The sequence below is a fragment of the Electrona antarctica genome (assembly GCF_951216825.1).
Source record: "Electrona antarctica genome assembly, chromosome: 21".
NCBI lineage: Eukaryota > Metazoa > Chordata > Actinopteri > Myctophiformes > Myctophidae > Electrona > Electrona antarctica.
The window spans coordinates 39242025-39259207 of NC_136802.1; the positions used below are offsets into that span (position 1 = coordinate 39242025).

Here is a 17183-nt window from a genome sequence, read left to right on the forward strand (position 1 = left end):
TATAAAACGAGACTCACGAGTTAGCGAGTCGGGTTGCAAGGATTCTGGTCAGCGGTTGAGTCAGTGCTCTATAGTGTAAACAGAGGTGTAAAGTAACTAAGTACATTTAAGTACATTTATTCAAGTACTGAAGCACTTAAAGGGGCATTCCACTCATTTTCAACATTTTACTATGTCATTAATATACCTTAGAGCTGTTGTGTGGAAATAATAAAAAAGTTCCCCCATTCTGTGTTTCCTAGAACTAGAGGTCATAATTACAGTTCCCACTTCAGCCCTATATTTCTTGCATGCCATTTGAAAACGGACGATCTGCCCGAGCCGGGCCTAGTGGTCTGGGCACCTATAGGCTCCCAATGCAGCCTTTACAGCGCATCGCGGGTTCGAGTCCCGTTCCGTACGAACTTTGCTGTATGTCACTCCCCGTCTCTCTCTCCTCGTTTCCTGTCCGTCTCCACTTACTCTATCAATAAAGGCAAAAAGAAGAAAACAATAGCCGATCTACAAGCTCACAATGCTTCGTGATGCAACGCATGGTGACCTTGTAGATCTGCTATTTTCAAAAGATTTTTACGTGTTTTTTTTAGGATTTGGAAGCTTGTGAAACGGGACATCTGCACAATGAGTACTTTCTACATTTAGTACTTTGGTACTCACCATTGCCGTATTGATACTTTTACTTAAGTAAAACGTTTCTGGTACTTTTTCTACCACTGGATATAAAGTGTCTTTGGAGCGACTCACACGGTCGCAACAGATTGATGTATGCTTGTTGTATGAGATGTATAGCTGATGCAAGCTCGCAATGCATTTCCAATGGGAGTCACATGGTTTGACACAACATTTGTGTTGTATGAGGGGGAGGGGGGCAGTCGAAACACAGCCGAAAGCCATACAACAGCTTGTAGTCCAAAATGTTGTATCAAACCATGTGACTTCCATTGGAAATGCATTGGGGCGGCCATGACACTTACATCTTGCTTACATCTAGCATGCATCAATGTTGTATGCTAGATCGAAAGGTGTGAGTCGGGCCTTTCTGTTCTTATACTGTTGTACAATGCTTTCTGAAATCCTGAATTAAAACAAAAACAAAACAGAAATCAATATAATAAAACAAACAGCTCTTTAGCAGGGCTGGTTGTTGTGCTGAAATTAGGGTTGCATATGTACGTTATGACGGCGATGATTTTTTAGCAGCATTTCAGTGATTTAAGAAAGTTAAGAAGACATCATATACGTGTCTTATTTTGGGTGTATAACAGTTACTTATCTCCTTGTTGGTGAGCGATAGAAGCATAGTACAAAAAAACAACAATATAGCAACACATTTTACACCATATACAATACATCTTGTATGCAAAATACTTTGAAGAATACAGGTTAGAGATTGAGAGAGACGCATAAGTCCAAACTGTACCGGTGACCATGGGAGTTCGTACAGCCTCACCCGCCAGCCTACGTTTGACTCGAATCCAGAGTATCGGATGAGTGCAGACAGAGCAGGGGTCTTCAACAGGGGGGGACATGCCCCCAAATATGTGTGGGGTCCTTGCCTTGCCCTGAAAAATGTTGAAGGCCCCTGGTGTAAAGGGCTCCATGGTCCAGACCCTTGGTGTAGAGGGCTCCATGGTCCAGAGACTCCAGACCCCTGGTGTAGAGGGCTCCATGGTCCAGACCCCTGGTGTAGAGGGCTCCAGGGTCCAGTCCCCTGGTGTAGAGGGCTCCTATAGGGCTCCAGGGTCCAGTCAAAACCTCCCCACTGAAGGACAGGAAGACAACAAAGTATAGAGTTCAGTTTGTAGAATAACATTTTAGCGGAAAATACAAAGGAGAAATTATAATATCAACGTTTCTCCACACGCAAGAGAATGTGATTCTATGGTCTGCGGCTATTTTAAGTCATGTTAGGGCACGGTCACACCGCACTAGTTATTCTATACCTATGAGAGCGGATTCTGCCAATGCATTGCAATGGCACGGTTTGACCGTCTTGCGCAGCTTTCCGTGAGTCGTGCACACCTTGCGTTTATGCGTTCTATACGCCCTGTCTATTTGAAACAGATACACGCTCGAGACATAATATGCTTTTCCCCCTCTGTCCAATTGGGCGGGTCAAAGGCGGACCGTGTCAAGAGACAGGATTAGGAAGCGACATGCTTCAAGTGCAAGTGCCCTCCGCCTGTCCGTTATAGACAAAACCTGAGATGTTCTTTGAAAAAGATAACCGCGGCCGTCTAAAGTTTGATAAACCTTTGTAACCGACAGGCAAAGCATTGCTATAGTCTCCGTGCTACGGAGAGGCGGTGGCTTGAAAGCGAGTGACAGCTGCGTCACTGGTTATTCTGACAGAATGCGCCGCAAGCTAATCTGTTTTTCAGAATGCGCTGCATGGCTGCAAAAAAACAGTTGGCCGTCCACAACAAGAGTTTATGAGCTGGCAGCCATATTTTGGTGTGACCGTGCCCTTTATGCTATTTTCAACCAGGGGCATACTTGGGTCATCAGGGGTTGGCAATTGCCACCCCCTCACATTGAACCTCAAATCCAGTCCCCAACTCTGAATTATTTTCACAGATTAATCTAATTTCAGCACAATGGATGCCAGTCCATCTACATGTGACATGTATTCTAGATAAGCGTTTTATTGTATGCAATCATTAATTTATTAACCACTTTCAACGTGGCATCCCTAGTTTGAGAATGTCATTATGGGCAAACATTTTCAAACATTTTCGGCCCCATTAAACAAATAGCGAAAATGGTTTATCTACAAGCTCTCAACGCGTCGACAAAAGACGCGTAAATCGACTATTTTCACTATTTTAGAAGTGATGCTTGTAGATCGACTATTTTCACTATTTTAGAAGTGATACTTGTAGATCGACTATTTTCACTATTTTAGAAGTGATGCTTGTAGATCGACTATTTTCACTATTTTAGAAGTGATGCTTGTAGATCGACTATTTTCACTATTTTAGAAGTGGGGCCTGCTATTTTTGCCAACCCCTATATTCGTTTTGAAAGTACGCCTCTGTTTTCAACCATGCACCCTATTTGACATTGCTCGTTACAGTATAGGAATATTTGACATATCTGACCTGTTTTCATTATTTCTCTCTTTGGCTATCCTTTGCTTTTTTCCTGACACTGGCTGCAAATGTCGGGCGCTTGCATGACAAAGCATTTCAATGGACCGATAAAGTTGAGTTTGAATCTGATCGTATTTACAACAGCAAACTAATAGTACCCAGGGGGCAAAGGGGGTTGACCTGCATTTGTCATAACATAAAAAGTCGTCCACCAAAAATAATATCTATGACCCAGTAGGATCACAACCTATATGGACAACCCGGTCAATTTTTGGGCGAAAGTCCAATATGGCCGCCCCAATATTAGCCCCTATTAGTTATAATGGGGGGTGAATAGGGCAACATTTTAAACTGAGAGATATTTCCACGAAACTTCTCAGGTTGATCAATGATATGAATATGAACATTTTTTGTATTTTGTATCTTTTCTGTAGCCTACATTGTAAAATCCTCATTGTTTATTTAACTCTGAAATGTGTACTGTCTTGGGTCCATTTGTTTCCAATTTGTACACTCATTTTAATTAAATGAACACCAAGCCTTTTACTGTGTATGAATTCATGACTTAGGCTACAGACTAAATGAAAACCACACCTGGGCTCAATGAAACACAATCTTTGAACGTGTGTTTATTAAAGCAGTTTTAAGCTCCAAACTAAGTGCTAGGCCAATAAGGCCAAGGCCATATGAGGCCAACATGTGCCAGTGCATTTCAATGGAATCGAATGCACAATTGCACATAAGCATAACAAGTTTGTCACAGACTAAAATAAATGACACAATAATGTAAAACCTTTCCTCTGAACATTTCTAGGTGGCCATCAGTCAGTCAGGAGGAAAATAGTAACAAGTTACTTTTGGAAAATCGTAACTGTAATATTATTATACTCAAAATGTGAACGTAATTAGTTATATTATTGCTAGTTACTGGAAAAAGGCAATCATTTTAGTTTAAGTAATACGTTACTTAAGTTTAGTTGCTTTCCAACACTGCAGGAGTTCTATATGCAGGCGCCAGTGCGCCACATATCACAACAAAACCCTGAGTCTTAACCCATTAAGGCCAGGAAGGTGTCTGTGTCACTTTAAACGACTTTAAACATTACTATTATTATTTTATACTAGCTGGCTAGCTGTTGAAAAATAGCAGATCTACAAGCCCATACGAGCTTGTAGATCTGCTATTTAAAAAATAATCATGTGTGCAAATCTATATCTGGGGATAGATTCTTTCACAGTGAACATTTTAACTCAAATCTTCTGCTTCTGGGGGGGTCGGACCCTGGAACAAAATCTTTTCAGATGGGGGTCGGCGGCCAAATATAATTGTGACATGAAAAGGATTGAGCCCCACTCGTATAGCAACATACGCATTTCAGAAAGAGTTAGATGAATGCGCTCCACACAGACTGACACAGTGCACACAACCATAATGGATAGTTAGATTACATGGATTAAAGCAAAATAAAATCTCGCAACTGAAAAATGTTGTTTGACCAAGTCCTAATGTGCGATTTGTGAAACAGTGTTAAAGGAGCCCCACACACTATGTACAATGATGATGCTTTAGCAATATTGTTCCTGCTGTGAAGAAATCACAGATTGAGTCTTTCTTTAACCTTTTGCTTTTATGAAATATCGAAGACCATTAGGGTTTTGTGGATGCAGGTGTTTCTGAACATATTGCTAGTTTGACCACTTCAAATGCTTCTTAAAATAATAACCGAAAATAGCCTGTTTTGCACAAAATACTTTCTTAGGCTTCGTACACACATAAGACGAACATGCTGTCCGTGTTTCATGGCCGCCTCAATGCTTTTCCAATGGAAGTCACGTGGTTTGACCAAACAGTTGTGTGAGATGGGGGGAGGGGGGGCAATCAAACACAAGTGTTTGGTCAAACCACGTGACTTCCATTGGAAAAGCATTGGGGCGGCCATGAAACACAGGCAGAGCACAGAACATTCGTTCTTTATGTGTGTACGAAGCCATAGAAGAAATGTTGATTTCTATTAGCACAGCATATACTTCCACAGAACAAATGCCGGCTTCGATTGTGTGCAACATGCAAGAAATGCAACATAGAAGAAATGCTGGCTTCTATGGAATCCAAATGACTCATGGCGACTGAGACCCTTAATCCGTGAGATTAACACCCAGCGGTCCACATGTCCACACGCACCATATTGACTTTAAACGTGAGAAGGGAAAGTCCGGAGTCATGATGCCCGCTCGCGTTGCAGGCAGCAGCTAAAGCGGTCCGCCGGCATGTCTGTGCGTGATTTGTTTACGTAATTGCTGAGCAGTGGGCCATGTGAAACTGCGTGCGTGCGTGTGTGTGTGTGTGTGTGTGTGTGTGTGTGTGTGTGTGTGTGTGTGTGTGTGTGGGCATTAAGCAACTAGTCGACTAGTTTACTAGTCGACTAGTTTACTAGTTTTTATTTTTAATTTTTTTCCCGATTTTGTAGGCCTCAAGATCAGGTAGATTATAGTTATAGTCACCATGTACACAGTTTTTCAATGTACAAATATTTATTTTATTTTTTACATAATAGGTAGTTAAACAACTAGTCGACTAGTAAACTAGGCAAATAGTCAACTAGTAAAAATGACTAGAAGTGAATGCCCTAGTGTGTGTGTGTGTGTGTGTGTGTGTGTGTGTGTGTGTGCGTGCGTGCGTGTGCGTGTGCGTGTGTGTGTGGGCTATAAAAAGGTAACCCTGTGCTGGGGTCCATGGAGGTCTCCTGAGCTGCAGCAGCAGCTGAACGTCTCACGGAGCCCCACTAGTAACCAATGCCTCTCGTTCCGTTCCTGACCTTTAGCTCCTCCTCCACCTGTGGCGCGCTATGCATGCAGCCGTGCAGCAATGCTGCTTCTTCCTGCATTGTAGGGCATTCACTTCTAGTCATTTTTACTAGTTGCCTAGTTTACTAGTCGACTAGTCGACTAGTTGTTTAACTACCTATTATGTTAAAAAAAAAAAAAATGATGATGAATAATTATTAAAAAAAATAAACTTTCTTTTTTTTCTTTTTTTCTTTTTTTCATAAATATGTGTACATTGAAAAACTGTGTACATGGTGACTATAACTATAATCTACCTGATCTTGAGGCCTACCAAATCGGGAAAATTCTTATCAACTAGTCAACTAGTACCAACAAGGTCGACTAGTGGATTTACTAGTCGACTAGTAAACTAGTCGACTAGTTGCTTAATGCCCACTGCATTGAACTCGGCGGTGCTGCCCTGGTGGTTTTCTGCGAGAGAAGTAAGCAACTATAGGTCTATGAAAACAAGCCCGAAAGAAGCCACTGTAAACTCCTTTGTGTCTGTTTTATCTTGTGACAAAGTTTCAGAGTTTAACCCATTTTGACCTGAGATCAGATTCTAAAAATGTCTTCTACATCCTGACAGTTTTCTGAAAAAGCTATGTTTCTATGTCAGTCGTTCTTCCATTTTTCAAAAACAGCAGACCTACAAGCTCGTAGCGCGCCACTCGGTGGCGCGCTATGAGCTTGTAGATCTGCTATTTTTCAATAGCTAAAGCATAACATAATGCTAACACCAAAAGGGGTTCCCGCCCCCCAAAATGGGTTCATTTGGTTTTCAGACAACATTTGCAGTAGGCTAACTACAACACCTATAACTCAAAACTGAGGCAGAGGGCCATTCTGTTTTTTTGTCATGATAATTACGTCATGAATACATCATGCACAATTAAAGTTATATCACTTGTGTACCTATAACCCATTTGGCTGGCCGGTTGAAAAAAACTTTCAAGACAAATATCTCAGTTTCACCTTGAGCATATAGTTACTGCACTGTATAGCTTTCCGGCAGCATAGGCCAACATGAGTATCGGATATTTGATATATGTGACACGCTGTGAGCTTGTTTTGCTATTTGCAAGACCAAATAATCAACTAGGCCTACACTATCAGCAACTACACTTTAGAAACAAGCCCAAATCAGCAACTACACTTTAGAAACAAGCCCAAATCAGCAACTACACTTTAGAAACAAGCCCAAATCAGCAACTACACTTTAGAAACAAGCCCAAATCAGCAACTACAATTTAGAAAACAAGCCTAAAATAAGCAACTACACTTTAGAAACAAGCCCAAATCAGCAACTACAATTTAGAAAACAAGCCTAAAATAAGCAACTACACTTTAGAAACAAGCCCAAATCAGCAACTACAATTTAGAAAACAAGCCTAAAATAAGCAACTACACTTTAGAAACAAGCCCAACTAATCACAACTATACTTTGAAAACAAGCCCAAATCAGCAACTACACTTTAGAAAACAAGCCTAAAATAAGCCACTACACTTTAGAAACAAGCCCAAAAAACTGCAACCTGCAACTACGAATATTCACAAGCAACTTTACAGAAAACGAAAGCCCAAAGTCGCTTATAATAACATGGCAACCCGGATTGAACTCATGCACGCGCCATGCGCACATATCTTATTGTTAAGACAATAGCCGCTCTACTTGGTCGCAACGTATTGCATCATATAGCCTGAGAGAGGGATGGGGAGTGACTTATTGAATAAGTGTATTACGACAATATACACTCCAGTGATTATTACAGAGTTGCTGAGAGTCGGTATAGATAATAACGCCCCCACCCCACCCCTCACCCTGTTTCACAGCCAGGACGATGACAGACAAACATAGCAGGTGCTTAATTTTCCCTCTTAAGAGCAGCGTCCTCATCTCACTCTCTCTCTCTTTAAGGCCTAACGGGGCTCCAACGCCCATCGTATCACGTTTTGCCGGTGGTTGATTTAAGGACTCACCACGGCTCTGGAAGGCAATTTAGCCGCTTTGGCAATCGATCAAGTATTTTATTTTATTCATTATTTTTGATAGTGTGCACGCATGCCGGTTGTAGTGGGATGGCAGTGGCTCAGATGGTAGAGCAGCCAGTTATTATTTTGTTGTTTGTTGCATGATTCGATTTAGAGATTGGCCTAATTTGTTGTATTAATTAACAAATAGTTTTAAATAAATAGGATATATACCATGATTTATTGGGAGAAAGTAAACCAAGCAAGTTTTTATGTTACACAATCAGACTGATATTCTTTTCCCTGTAGTTGCCTAATAGTCGACTACCAGTAAACTATAGACAACATTTGGCCAATTATAACTATACAAATCCTTAGTCCTTTAAATAATAATAATAATAATAATAATAATAATAATAATAATAATAATAATAATAATAATAATAATAATAATAATAATAATAATAATAATAATAACATACTGTACTCACGTGTACAGTATGTTCACCTGTGCTCCACCACGAAGCTCATGGTGGTCCCGTCGAAGGAGGGCGGGGCGATGATGCGAGGACCACCCCCCTGCTGCTGATTGGACGTGATGCTGATGAGGCCCTGCGGCGTCCGCGTGTTGGCGCCCTGGGAGGAGGCATGAATTACATGAATCAGAATCAAAATCAAAATCTCACGACTTAAGATCAGATTCTAAAAATGTCTTCTAAATCCTGACAGTTCTTTGATTTTTCAAAAATAGCAGACCTATTGAGCTTGTAGATCTGCTCTTTTTCAATAGCTAAATTATAACATAATGTTTAAAACACCAAAAGGGGTTCCTGCCCAAAATGGGCAGGAACATCTCGGATTACAAATGTTATACGTTTACTCCACTACAATTATTTGAAAACATTGGTTTAGTTCCTTTGTAGATGTTGATTGTTATTACAAAACAGAAAACATACATTAAACCACTTCAGACTGATTTGAAAAATAACTGATCTACAAGCTCATACTGTGAGCTTGTAGATCTGCTATTTTCAAAAGATTTACATACATTTGAAAACTTGTGAAATGGGGACATTATGCATAGGCTATGCATTCATTAGGATATGCAGCATAGCCCAATGAATACTTTCACTTTAAGTAAATGTTTTGAAGCTAATACTTTTTGACTTTTTAAAAACTGGCATTTTGAATTTCCAGACTTATTTTCTACACTGCAGTGGGCCTATTGATACTTTTACTTAAAGGGGTATTTCACTCAATGTTAATATTTGTAGTACACAGCAGTAGCACAATTTGAAATTTGCACACTATGGCCAGAAAAAATAATGAAGTCTGTGTGTGTTTTGGGTTTGACTGGATTGCTGAATTCCGACAATGACCATCATGCTTTGGTGCACTGCCCCTCCTTGTGAAGAGTGGGGGAGGTGTGCCTCGTGGTCCAGGAAGGAAGTGAGAACCACATTCTCATGACAAAAATGTGGTCATGAAAATGGCGTCATGACTAAAATATCTAAAAGCACACATTACACACATAAAAACCCCAGTGTTGCGAAGGCTTTCACTTAGAGATCCATATATGGGGATAACCTATAGCCTCATATATGGAGACAACGGCGATATCCAGCGCTGACATCAGATCAATGTGGAAAGTCCAAAGATGGATATACACAGTGGAGACATCATCGTGACACTAGACTTGCAGAGCATAAAAGGCGGCTCCCATGGCTTCTAAACCTCAGATACCAAACAACGCACGCGGTATCTCCAACATGTCAACACATACGAACCAAGGTATCTGGCTTTACAACCCATATACCTTGGATAGCTTCTATTACCTTTGGCACGAGTCTTCTAGATGGGACAGAATAACTGGCTAATGGCTAAGCAACCGTAGAGAATTGCAAGTAGAGGTTTCTACATACCGGTTAAGTTCGTATCGAACACCACTGTCGTGGGTCCTAACTAAATAACCAGCACTGGTTCGAGCTATTTTACACCCAGGAAAGTGTTTCTTGTGTCCTAAACGTCATTAAAATTAGATATGGTTGAAAAAGGGGTACAAAGAAAAGTGTACAAAGTGTGAGTACTTGTTCCACCATGTGCTGCTGCTGCTGCGTCTGGGGTGCGTAGGGGCTCATGTGGGGCGACTTCCCCGTCGCCAGGTAGAACGGGCTCTCCATGTACACGCCCTCCGTCGGCGCGCCGGAGGACCCCGTCTTCTCCCCGCTCTCCGCGTCCGACATCTGCGACTGGGAGAGGGCGCGGGTCGGGATCATGGCCGCCGCCGGCATGCTGAAGCCGCCCGGGTAGATCATGTACGTGTGACCGTACGCCCCCGTGTAGGCCTGTCAAAACAATTATCGGTTCAAATCGCAATTATTTCAGATAATCACAATTGTTTTTTTTTTTTTCATAAAAAAGGAGAAATAGTTGAACACGTGTGTTTTCCGCTATTTTGTCAATTTGTTGGAAAGAAAATAATTATACAGAATGAATTAATGTGTCAGTGATCTCTTTGTATATTTAAGTTACTATTTGTCATAATGCCATTTTTTATTACAAAGCCTAAAAGCCAAACAGAAATATAAATTGTAACGTTCCAACGTTCCAAAAGTCGCAATTATTTGTGTGACAAGTAATGATCAACTTAAATGTGTAGTCATAACAGCCTTACCGCCGTGGGGCTCATGGCCAGCGGAGACATCGGCATGGGAGACATGGACATGGGTGGCATCGGCATGGGTGGCATCGACATGGGTGGCATCGACATGGGTGGCATCGACATGGGTGGCATTGACATGGGTGGCATCGGCTGCAGCACGTCCACGTACTGGCCCGTCTCAGGGTCAAAGAGGCGCCGGGTGGCCTGGTGATTGATTGATTGATTGATTGATTGATTGATTGATTGATTGCAAATGGCATTAAACTGTTTGCAGAATGGGTACAGTTCAAGGAAAGTACAGGTCAATACGAAATCTGCTATAGAGGATAAAAGCAGAAAAAATCACTAATGCTGTGTTCACACGCCACACGGGCAGATGCAAAGATACAGTATGTCGTTCATTTTCGCTGGAAGCCGCATGGCGACATGAAGATACAAAGATGCGTCAGACGTTTGTATAGCTGCTGCAAAAGCTACAAAGCTACCAAAAAGATGAGCTGGTTTCAACTTCAGCTACAAAGACGCAAAGCTACAAATATGCTGTGTATAGCTTTGCGTCTTTTGCATCTGCCATCATGTGTGAACGCTACCATAAGACTTGTTTTACCTGGTGCTGCACGGGCGTGTCCACCAGGTAGAAGTTCCCCGTGGTGGGGTCCAGGAGCATCTTCCTCTGGGTGGGCTGGAAGGGGTCCATGGTGGCGGCGGGCGCCGGCGGCGTCATGGCGGCGGGGGAGAAGCAGTAGACCTGTGGCTGGCTCATCATTGGGTTCAGGACAGGGTGGTGGTAGATGGTGGCGGTCGGGGTGTCCGGAGAGGACCGGGTCTCCACCACGATACTGGAGCGCTGCTGTTGCTGCTGCTGCTGCTGGGGGGAGCGGCAGCTCTCGTACTGCCTCCTGTGCTGCTGGGGGGACTGGTGGCTCTCGTCCTGCCTCCTGTGCTGCTGGGGGGACTGGTGGCTCTCGTCCTGCCTCCTGTGCTGCTGCTGGGGGGACTGGTGGCTCTCGTCCTGCCTCCTGTGCTGCTGGGGGGACTGGTGGCTCTCGTCCTGCCTCCTGTGCTGCTGCTGGGGGGACTGGTGGCTCTCGTCCTGCCTCCTGTGCTGCTGGGGGGACTCATGGCGGCTCTCGTAGCCGGCACCCCCAGGCCACCCCGGAGGGGCTCCCGGGGGACTCGTGGACTCGGTGGCCGCCGACGTGAAGGTGTAGATGGATGTTTTCTCCTGCGCTGCCCTGACGGACGCACTTTGCTTGCTGCTGCTGCTGCTGTTGTTGTTAACGCCGCCGGCGGCGTGAGGCTTGACCGGAATGGCCAGGTAGTTCTCTGAGTCGGCCGAAGCGCTGAAAGGTCTGGAGCTCTCGGTTTCCCTCATGGCCGGCTCCGCGCGATGCCTCGCCTGGGTGATTTTCAGAGACACCGGAAGTTTGGGGGAATTCGGAGCACAGCACGGTTTTCCGCCTGCACCGCCGTAAGCCGGGCTTTGCACGCTGGCCCTCGGCTGGAGAGCCGTGAGGCCGGGCGCGCTCGGCGGCGCCGCTTTACTCGAGGCGGCGAGGTTGAGCGCGTTTTTGCTCCCCGCGCCGGTGGAGTAGGAGACGGCGCTCTGGCTGGAGAGAGACCTGCCGCCGACGGGACTCTGAAAGCTCCTGAGCAGCTCCCTCGCCTCTCTCTTCGGCTCGGTGGCGGGTGGGGTCCTGCCCAGGCCGGGGCAGGAGTCTCTCCTACCCAACATGTCCAGGTTGGACAGTGCGGCGGGCCCTTCGTCCACCGGGCTGTCCGTGAGGTGTCGCGGCTTGCTCTTCCTCTTCCACTCGTTCCTGTCGAACACGTACAGCTGCTCCATGGTCTTCACGGCGGCCTGGAGTTTCTCTAGGGCGGAGGTGGCCATCTTCGAATCGGATTTCTTATTATCCGTAATGATTTTCTCCTGCCTTTTTGCTGTGGTTTTGGCCTCGGTCTTTAGGTCTGCTGTGCCCAGACCTTCAGCAGAGTCTACTAGCACTGTGGCTGTGTTCCCTAAAGAGGACCTGTGAGTAGGAATGTCAAGAGTTAATCGTTAATCGATTAATAACCGTTAAGAAATTCTTCAATTAAAGGACCACTTCACCACTTTTCAACCTATCTTCATATAATATGTCCTCACTAATAATCATGATAAAATGGAACGATTTGTTTCTACTCGGTCTGTCTCATAGGAGGGCTGTGGGCAGTTTAGAAACCGTCCTCCAGTGACATCATCATTAGGCAGATTTTTTTTTAACCATGATTTTCTTTACAAAAATGTTTAGATTTGTATTATCGTGAGAACGATTGGCTTCCATTTTTGCATTGCAACTTTTCAGGAATACAAATTAGCCTGCAGTTTATTTTAGCTTGTATTCCCCATCGATGATGTCACTGGAGGACGGTTTCTGAACTGCCCACAGCCCTCCTATGAGACACAGACTCAGAGTAGAAATAAATTGCGCCATTTTTTCATGATTATTAGTGAGGACCTATTATATGAAGATAGTTTGAAAAGTGGTGAAGTTGTCCTTTAAACTTAACAATTAAACTTTTTTTTTTTCATTTAATTTTATTCTTCATATATACAAAGATGCCATTGCATGGCCCTGTATCTCAAATGGTCAAATAAATTAAGGAATATAATATACCTTTGTGTTCTTTTATGCAGCCTATCAGCAAAATGTATATTGTTATGTTAGACATTATTGAGGGACACAGAAAACAAAAACGCTGCTTATCAACTAACCGGTTTAATCGATTGATAAGTTATCAATTAATGAATTAATCGATCATTCCCATCCATACCTACCTGTGAGGCGGCGCTGAGACGCTTTTAGCTCCCTCTGGGGACGACCTGTCCTGATCGAATGTCTCCTCGTGTAGCCTCCGTTTAGACACCACATCCACCGCGCTGTCGGCGGCAGGTGGAACTTGTTTCCCATTGCTGTTGGTGTTCACAGACTGACATTTTATCACAATGGGGGAAACGGACGCGAGATTCCGATTATTGGGCGCCTGTAGTTGCTGTTTCTTTGCCTCTGCTGTGTGAAGGAGCTCGGCAGCGGTGGCAGCAGTGCCGTTGTTGTTATCCAAAGACACAAAGTGATAGGAGCTTTTGACCAATTTACGCACGTCTCTCACCTGATGTATGGGCGTCTGCAGCTTCCCCTTATTGCCGCCGCTGTTGTCTCTGATGTCTCGCACGGTGAAGTGTGGTATATTTTTACTGTCCGGCATGGCGGAGGACTCACCCTTTATCAGCGCCGCGGCGAGCGCCCCATGGCACCTGAAGTCACCGTCCGTCCTCCCGGCGGAGCCGCCACAGGGCGCGGCGCGCGGCTTGGAGACGGCGAACGGGTCCCTGACGCTCCGCAAGTTGATCTTAATCTCCGGTGACTTTGAGGTCGCGACGCTCCTCGAGTCGGCGGCCACGTACAGGCTGTTCTTCACGCCTCCGCCTCCTCCTCCTCCTCCTCCCTCTCCGGCTTGATAGGCGCGCGTGGAATAGTTCCTATAATTCATATTATTCGGCAGCAGCTGGTGTCCCACTTCTCCCCCGTCGTCGTCGGACAGCAGTTGGATAGTTGGCACAAACAAACTGGACATTTTAGTGAGCGTACTGCTGCTGTCGTCGCCCGGCGGTTCCGTGCAGCAGGCGGGACGCGGCGGGGGGTCCGTGTCGTCGTGTGGAGGCGGCGGTATTCTCCCTTGCGGGCTTTTATCGTTTATTTTATTATCCTGCGGTAACTCTAGCTCCGCCGTGTCGTCATCATCATCCCGCCACGACCTGAAAGCGCTATTTTGGCTGCGGAGCAGCGTGCTGCTTTTGGCCGAGGCTGCTGCTGCTGCTGCTGCTGCGTCCGATGCTCCTTTTTTAGAATCCATTCCAGCCTCGCTCAACTCTAAATTAGTTTCTGGTGCGGCGAGAGAGAGAGGGAGAAGGAGCGCCGTGGTGTCCTGTTGTCTCTCGCCCCTGTTGCTGCTCTTACACGAGCCGCTGTCCACTATGTCCCCGAGCTCGTCCACGCACACTATGGAGTTTATTTCAGAGTCCACCACGTCCTCCGAGTGCTTGGAGCTCTGTCTCCAGGACACCTTGTCCTTATTGTCCCTGTTGTGAGTAGTGTCCCCCGAGTCACCACCACCACCACCACCAAACAGGCTGCAGGAGGAGGGCGAGGACGCGGCCCGCTGCTGCTGCTGCGTGTGCGTGGGCTCGCGTATCTCGCCCCTCTCCATCTTGCGCTCCTGCTCGAACTGCATCTTCTTGGAGAGGACATTTTTGATCACGCTCGACGCGAACACGGCCTTCTTGTGTGTGTCCTCCATGGCTTCAGCCCCTGCATTGCATGATCTGGGGGTCGCCTGCATGTTGGCCTGGCCGCCCCCTCCTCCTCCTCCCCCTCCTCCTCCTCCCCCTCCTCCTCCTCTCCTCGCGCTTGGCAAGGTGTTGGTAACCTCATCCGCGGAGGAACGTGATCCTCCCGCGCCCGAGTTTTGTTGTGCAAATTGCGCTCGCCTTTCCTCCGCCGCCCCGCCGCCGGCGGTGGAATTGACGTTGCAGCGGAAATTGAGGGTCTCGGTGAGCGTGATGACACCCGCGTGACCCGCGTGGGTGAACTTCCCCATCAGCTCTATCTGCTTGGACGATGAAGATGACGAGGACGACGGGTTCATCATGCCAACATGCTCCTGCAGGGCCAGGATCTTATTAGAGCACGGCCCGGGTGGCTTCTTGATGCTGGCCAGCGCGACGCCCTTATAAAAGCCTTTATTATTATTATTCTCTAGGTTTTTTTGGGCTATTTCAAACTTGTTTTTATTATTATTATGGGACACCTGCATGCTCTGGTGATGCTGGTGGTGGTGGTGATGGTGCTCCAGCCCGCGGTGATGCTGCGACATGTTGCCATACTGCAGGTCGACGAACGCCGACCAGCGGCTGAGTCCGTCGGACTGGACCGAGGAGGCGCTCTCGCTGGAGGTGAGCTTGCGGTACGCCGGGTTGCCGCAGGCCGCCAGGCTGCGGAACGCCTTGGCCGTGAGGCTGCGCACCTCCTTGTCCGCGTCGTCCAGCTCGCTCACGGCGCTGGAGGCGCCGCTGGTGGTCGAGACGTATTCGTTGCTGATGTCCTTGCCTTTGCAGTTCCTGGCGAAGTGCAGGCGGCGCGGTGGCGCGATGAACAACGTCCCGTCGCCGCGATGAGGATTATTTCCCTTGCCGCTCGTGTCATGTATAGCTCTGGACGTGGTCTTGATTGACACGTGGATCTGTCCCGTGGCGTTTCGCGTCGTCTCGCTGCCGCTGGGATCACTTTCGGACAGAGCGCTGACGGTGTGAGCTGCGTGAGAGCCGCCGCCGCGCGTCGCCTTGCTTTTCACTCTCTCCGTGTCCGCGCAGGGCGCGCGGTAGTCCACGAAGGAGTAGACCACGTTGTCGTTGTCCTCGATGTCCCAGCTCTCCCCGTCCACGCCCTCCTCCCCCGCCGTGTCCGAGTCCCCGCCGCCGCCGCCCCCCTCGTGGTCGGACACCTCGCACAGCTGGATCTCGTGCGTGGTGATGTAGTGGGACTCGTCCTCCGTGATCATCATTACGCACGGAGCGCACGTCGTCTGGTCGGAAAGCGCCAAACTGTCATCATCATCATCGCCGTCGATCTCCTCTAAATCGTCACACTCGCTTTCCCTGCTCAGATACACGTCGTCAGTAGAATACGGTTTCTGTTTAGTGTCCGTGTCTTTTATCACAGCTCCATGTTTGGTTAAATCATCTTTTGCTTTGATGCATTCCTCTGCGTGCACTGGCGGAGACGAGGCCTTCTTCTTATCATCATCATGCTCGTTCAGTTTAGTGTCCATGTCCACGCACGCGGGACCCACCACGTCGGTGTTGTTTTCCTCCGCCACAGCAGACTTGATTTGGTTTCCTTCTTCCCCGTCATTAATGACAGACACCGCGGCAGTGTTCTCTCCTCCTCCTCCGTCTGTCTCTGCCTGCAGGTCCATGTCAACATAGTCCCTCTCATGACTCTGTTGCTTGTCTGACCGGTGGGCATAATATTCCTTGTGTTTGTCACCCTGCACCACGCCGTCACGCACCGCCGGCGGCTGGGTCTGGAGAAGCAGCATGTCCGCCTTAAACTCCTCCTGGCGAACATGTTCAGAAGTCTCCACCGTCTTCATGTCCGAGATCGGGACTTTAAGATTCCGTGGGAGACAGCAGAGGGATGGAGATGGAGATATAGGTGGCTCCCCCAGGCCCAGGACTGAGGACTTCTTCTCAGTCAGTCAGCCAGTCAGTCAGTCAGTCAGTCAGTCGGAGCCGCCGCTGCTGCTGCCCGCTCGGAGAGAGAGAGGTGTCAACCCGACAACAACAACCACCACCACCACCTCCCCCACAGCAGGCTGTCGTTGTGTGAACCTGTGCGCGTTGCTGTGTGCGCTCTGCTGCGCCGTCACTGTGCAGGGATCATGTGTGGATCCCATTGGACACGGAGCGGAGGACGCGCTCCACTCCAGACATCCCATATCATCACCACAGCCTGCACACGAAGCTCAAAACGGGACGTCTGAAAATGGACCCGCCGCCGCGCTGCCGAGGCTCGAGTGTGCTATAGTCTATA

The 17183-nt window shown here is 46.8% G+C and overlaps 1 protein-coding gene across 1 annotated transcript; it reads right to left on the reverse strand.

Annotated features, from left to right (window-relative positions):
• Nucleotides 1-1708: 1708 nt before the first annotated feature.
• LOC306914373 (uncharacterized protein C4orf54-like) lies at nucleotides 1709-16743 on the reverse strand (the record flags this gene model as incomplete). The annotated part of the gene is made up of 6 exons (XM_079491368.1): nucleotides 1709-1762; nucleotides 8381-8525; nucleotides 9977-10234; nucleotides 10564-10755; nucleotides 11171-12581; nucleotides 13370-16743. The coding sequence occupies 5 exons, from the start codon at nucleotides 16741-16743 to the stop codon at nucleotides 8394-8396; spliced, it is 5367 nt and encodes a 1788-aa protein (XP_079347494.1). The 3' UTR covers nucleotides 1709-1762; nucleotides 8381-8393.
• Nucleotides 16744-17183: the final 440 nt, after the last annotated feature.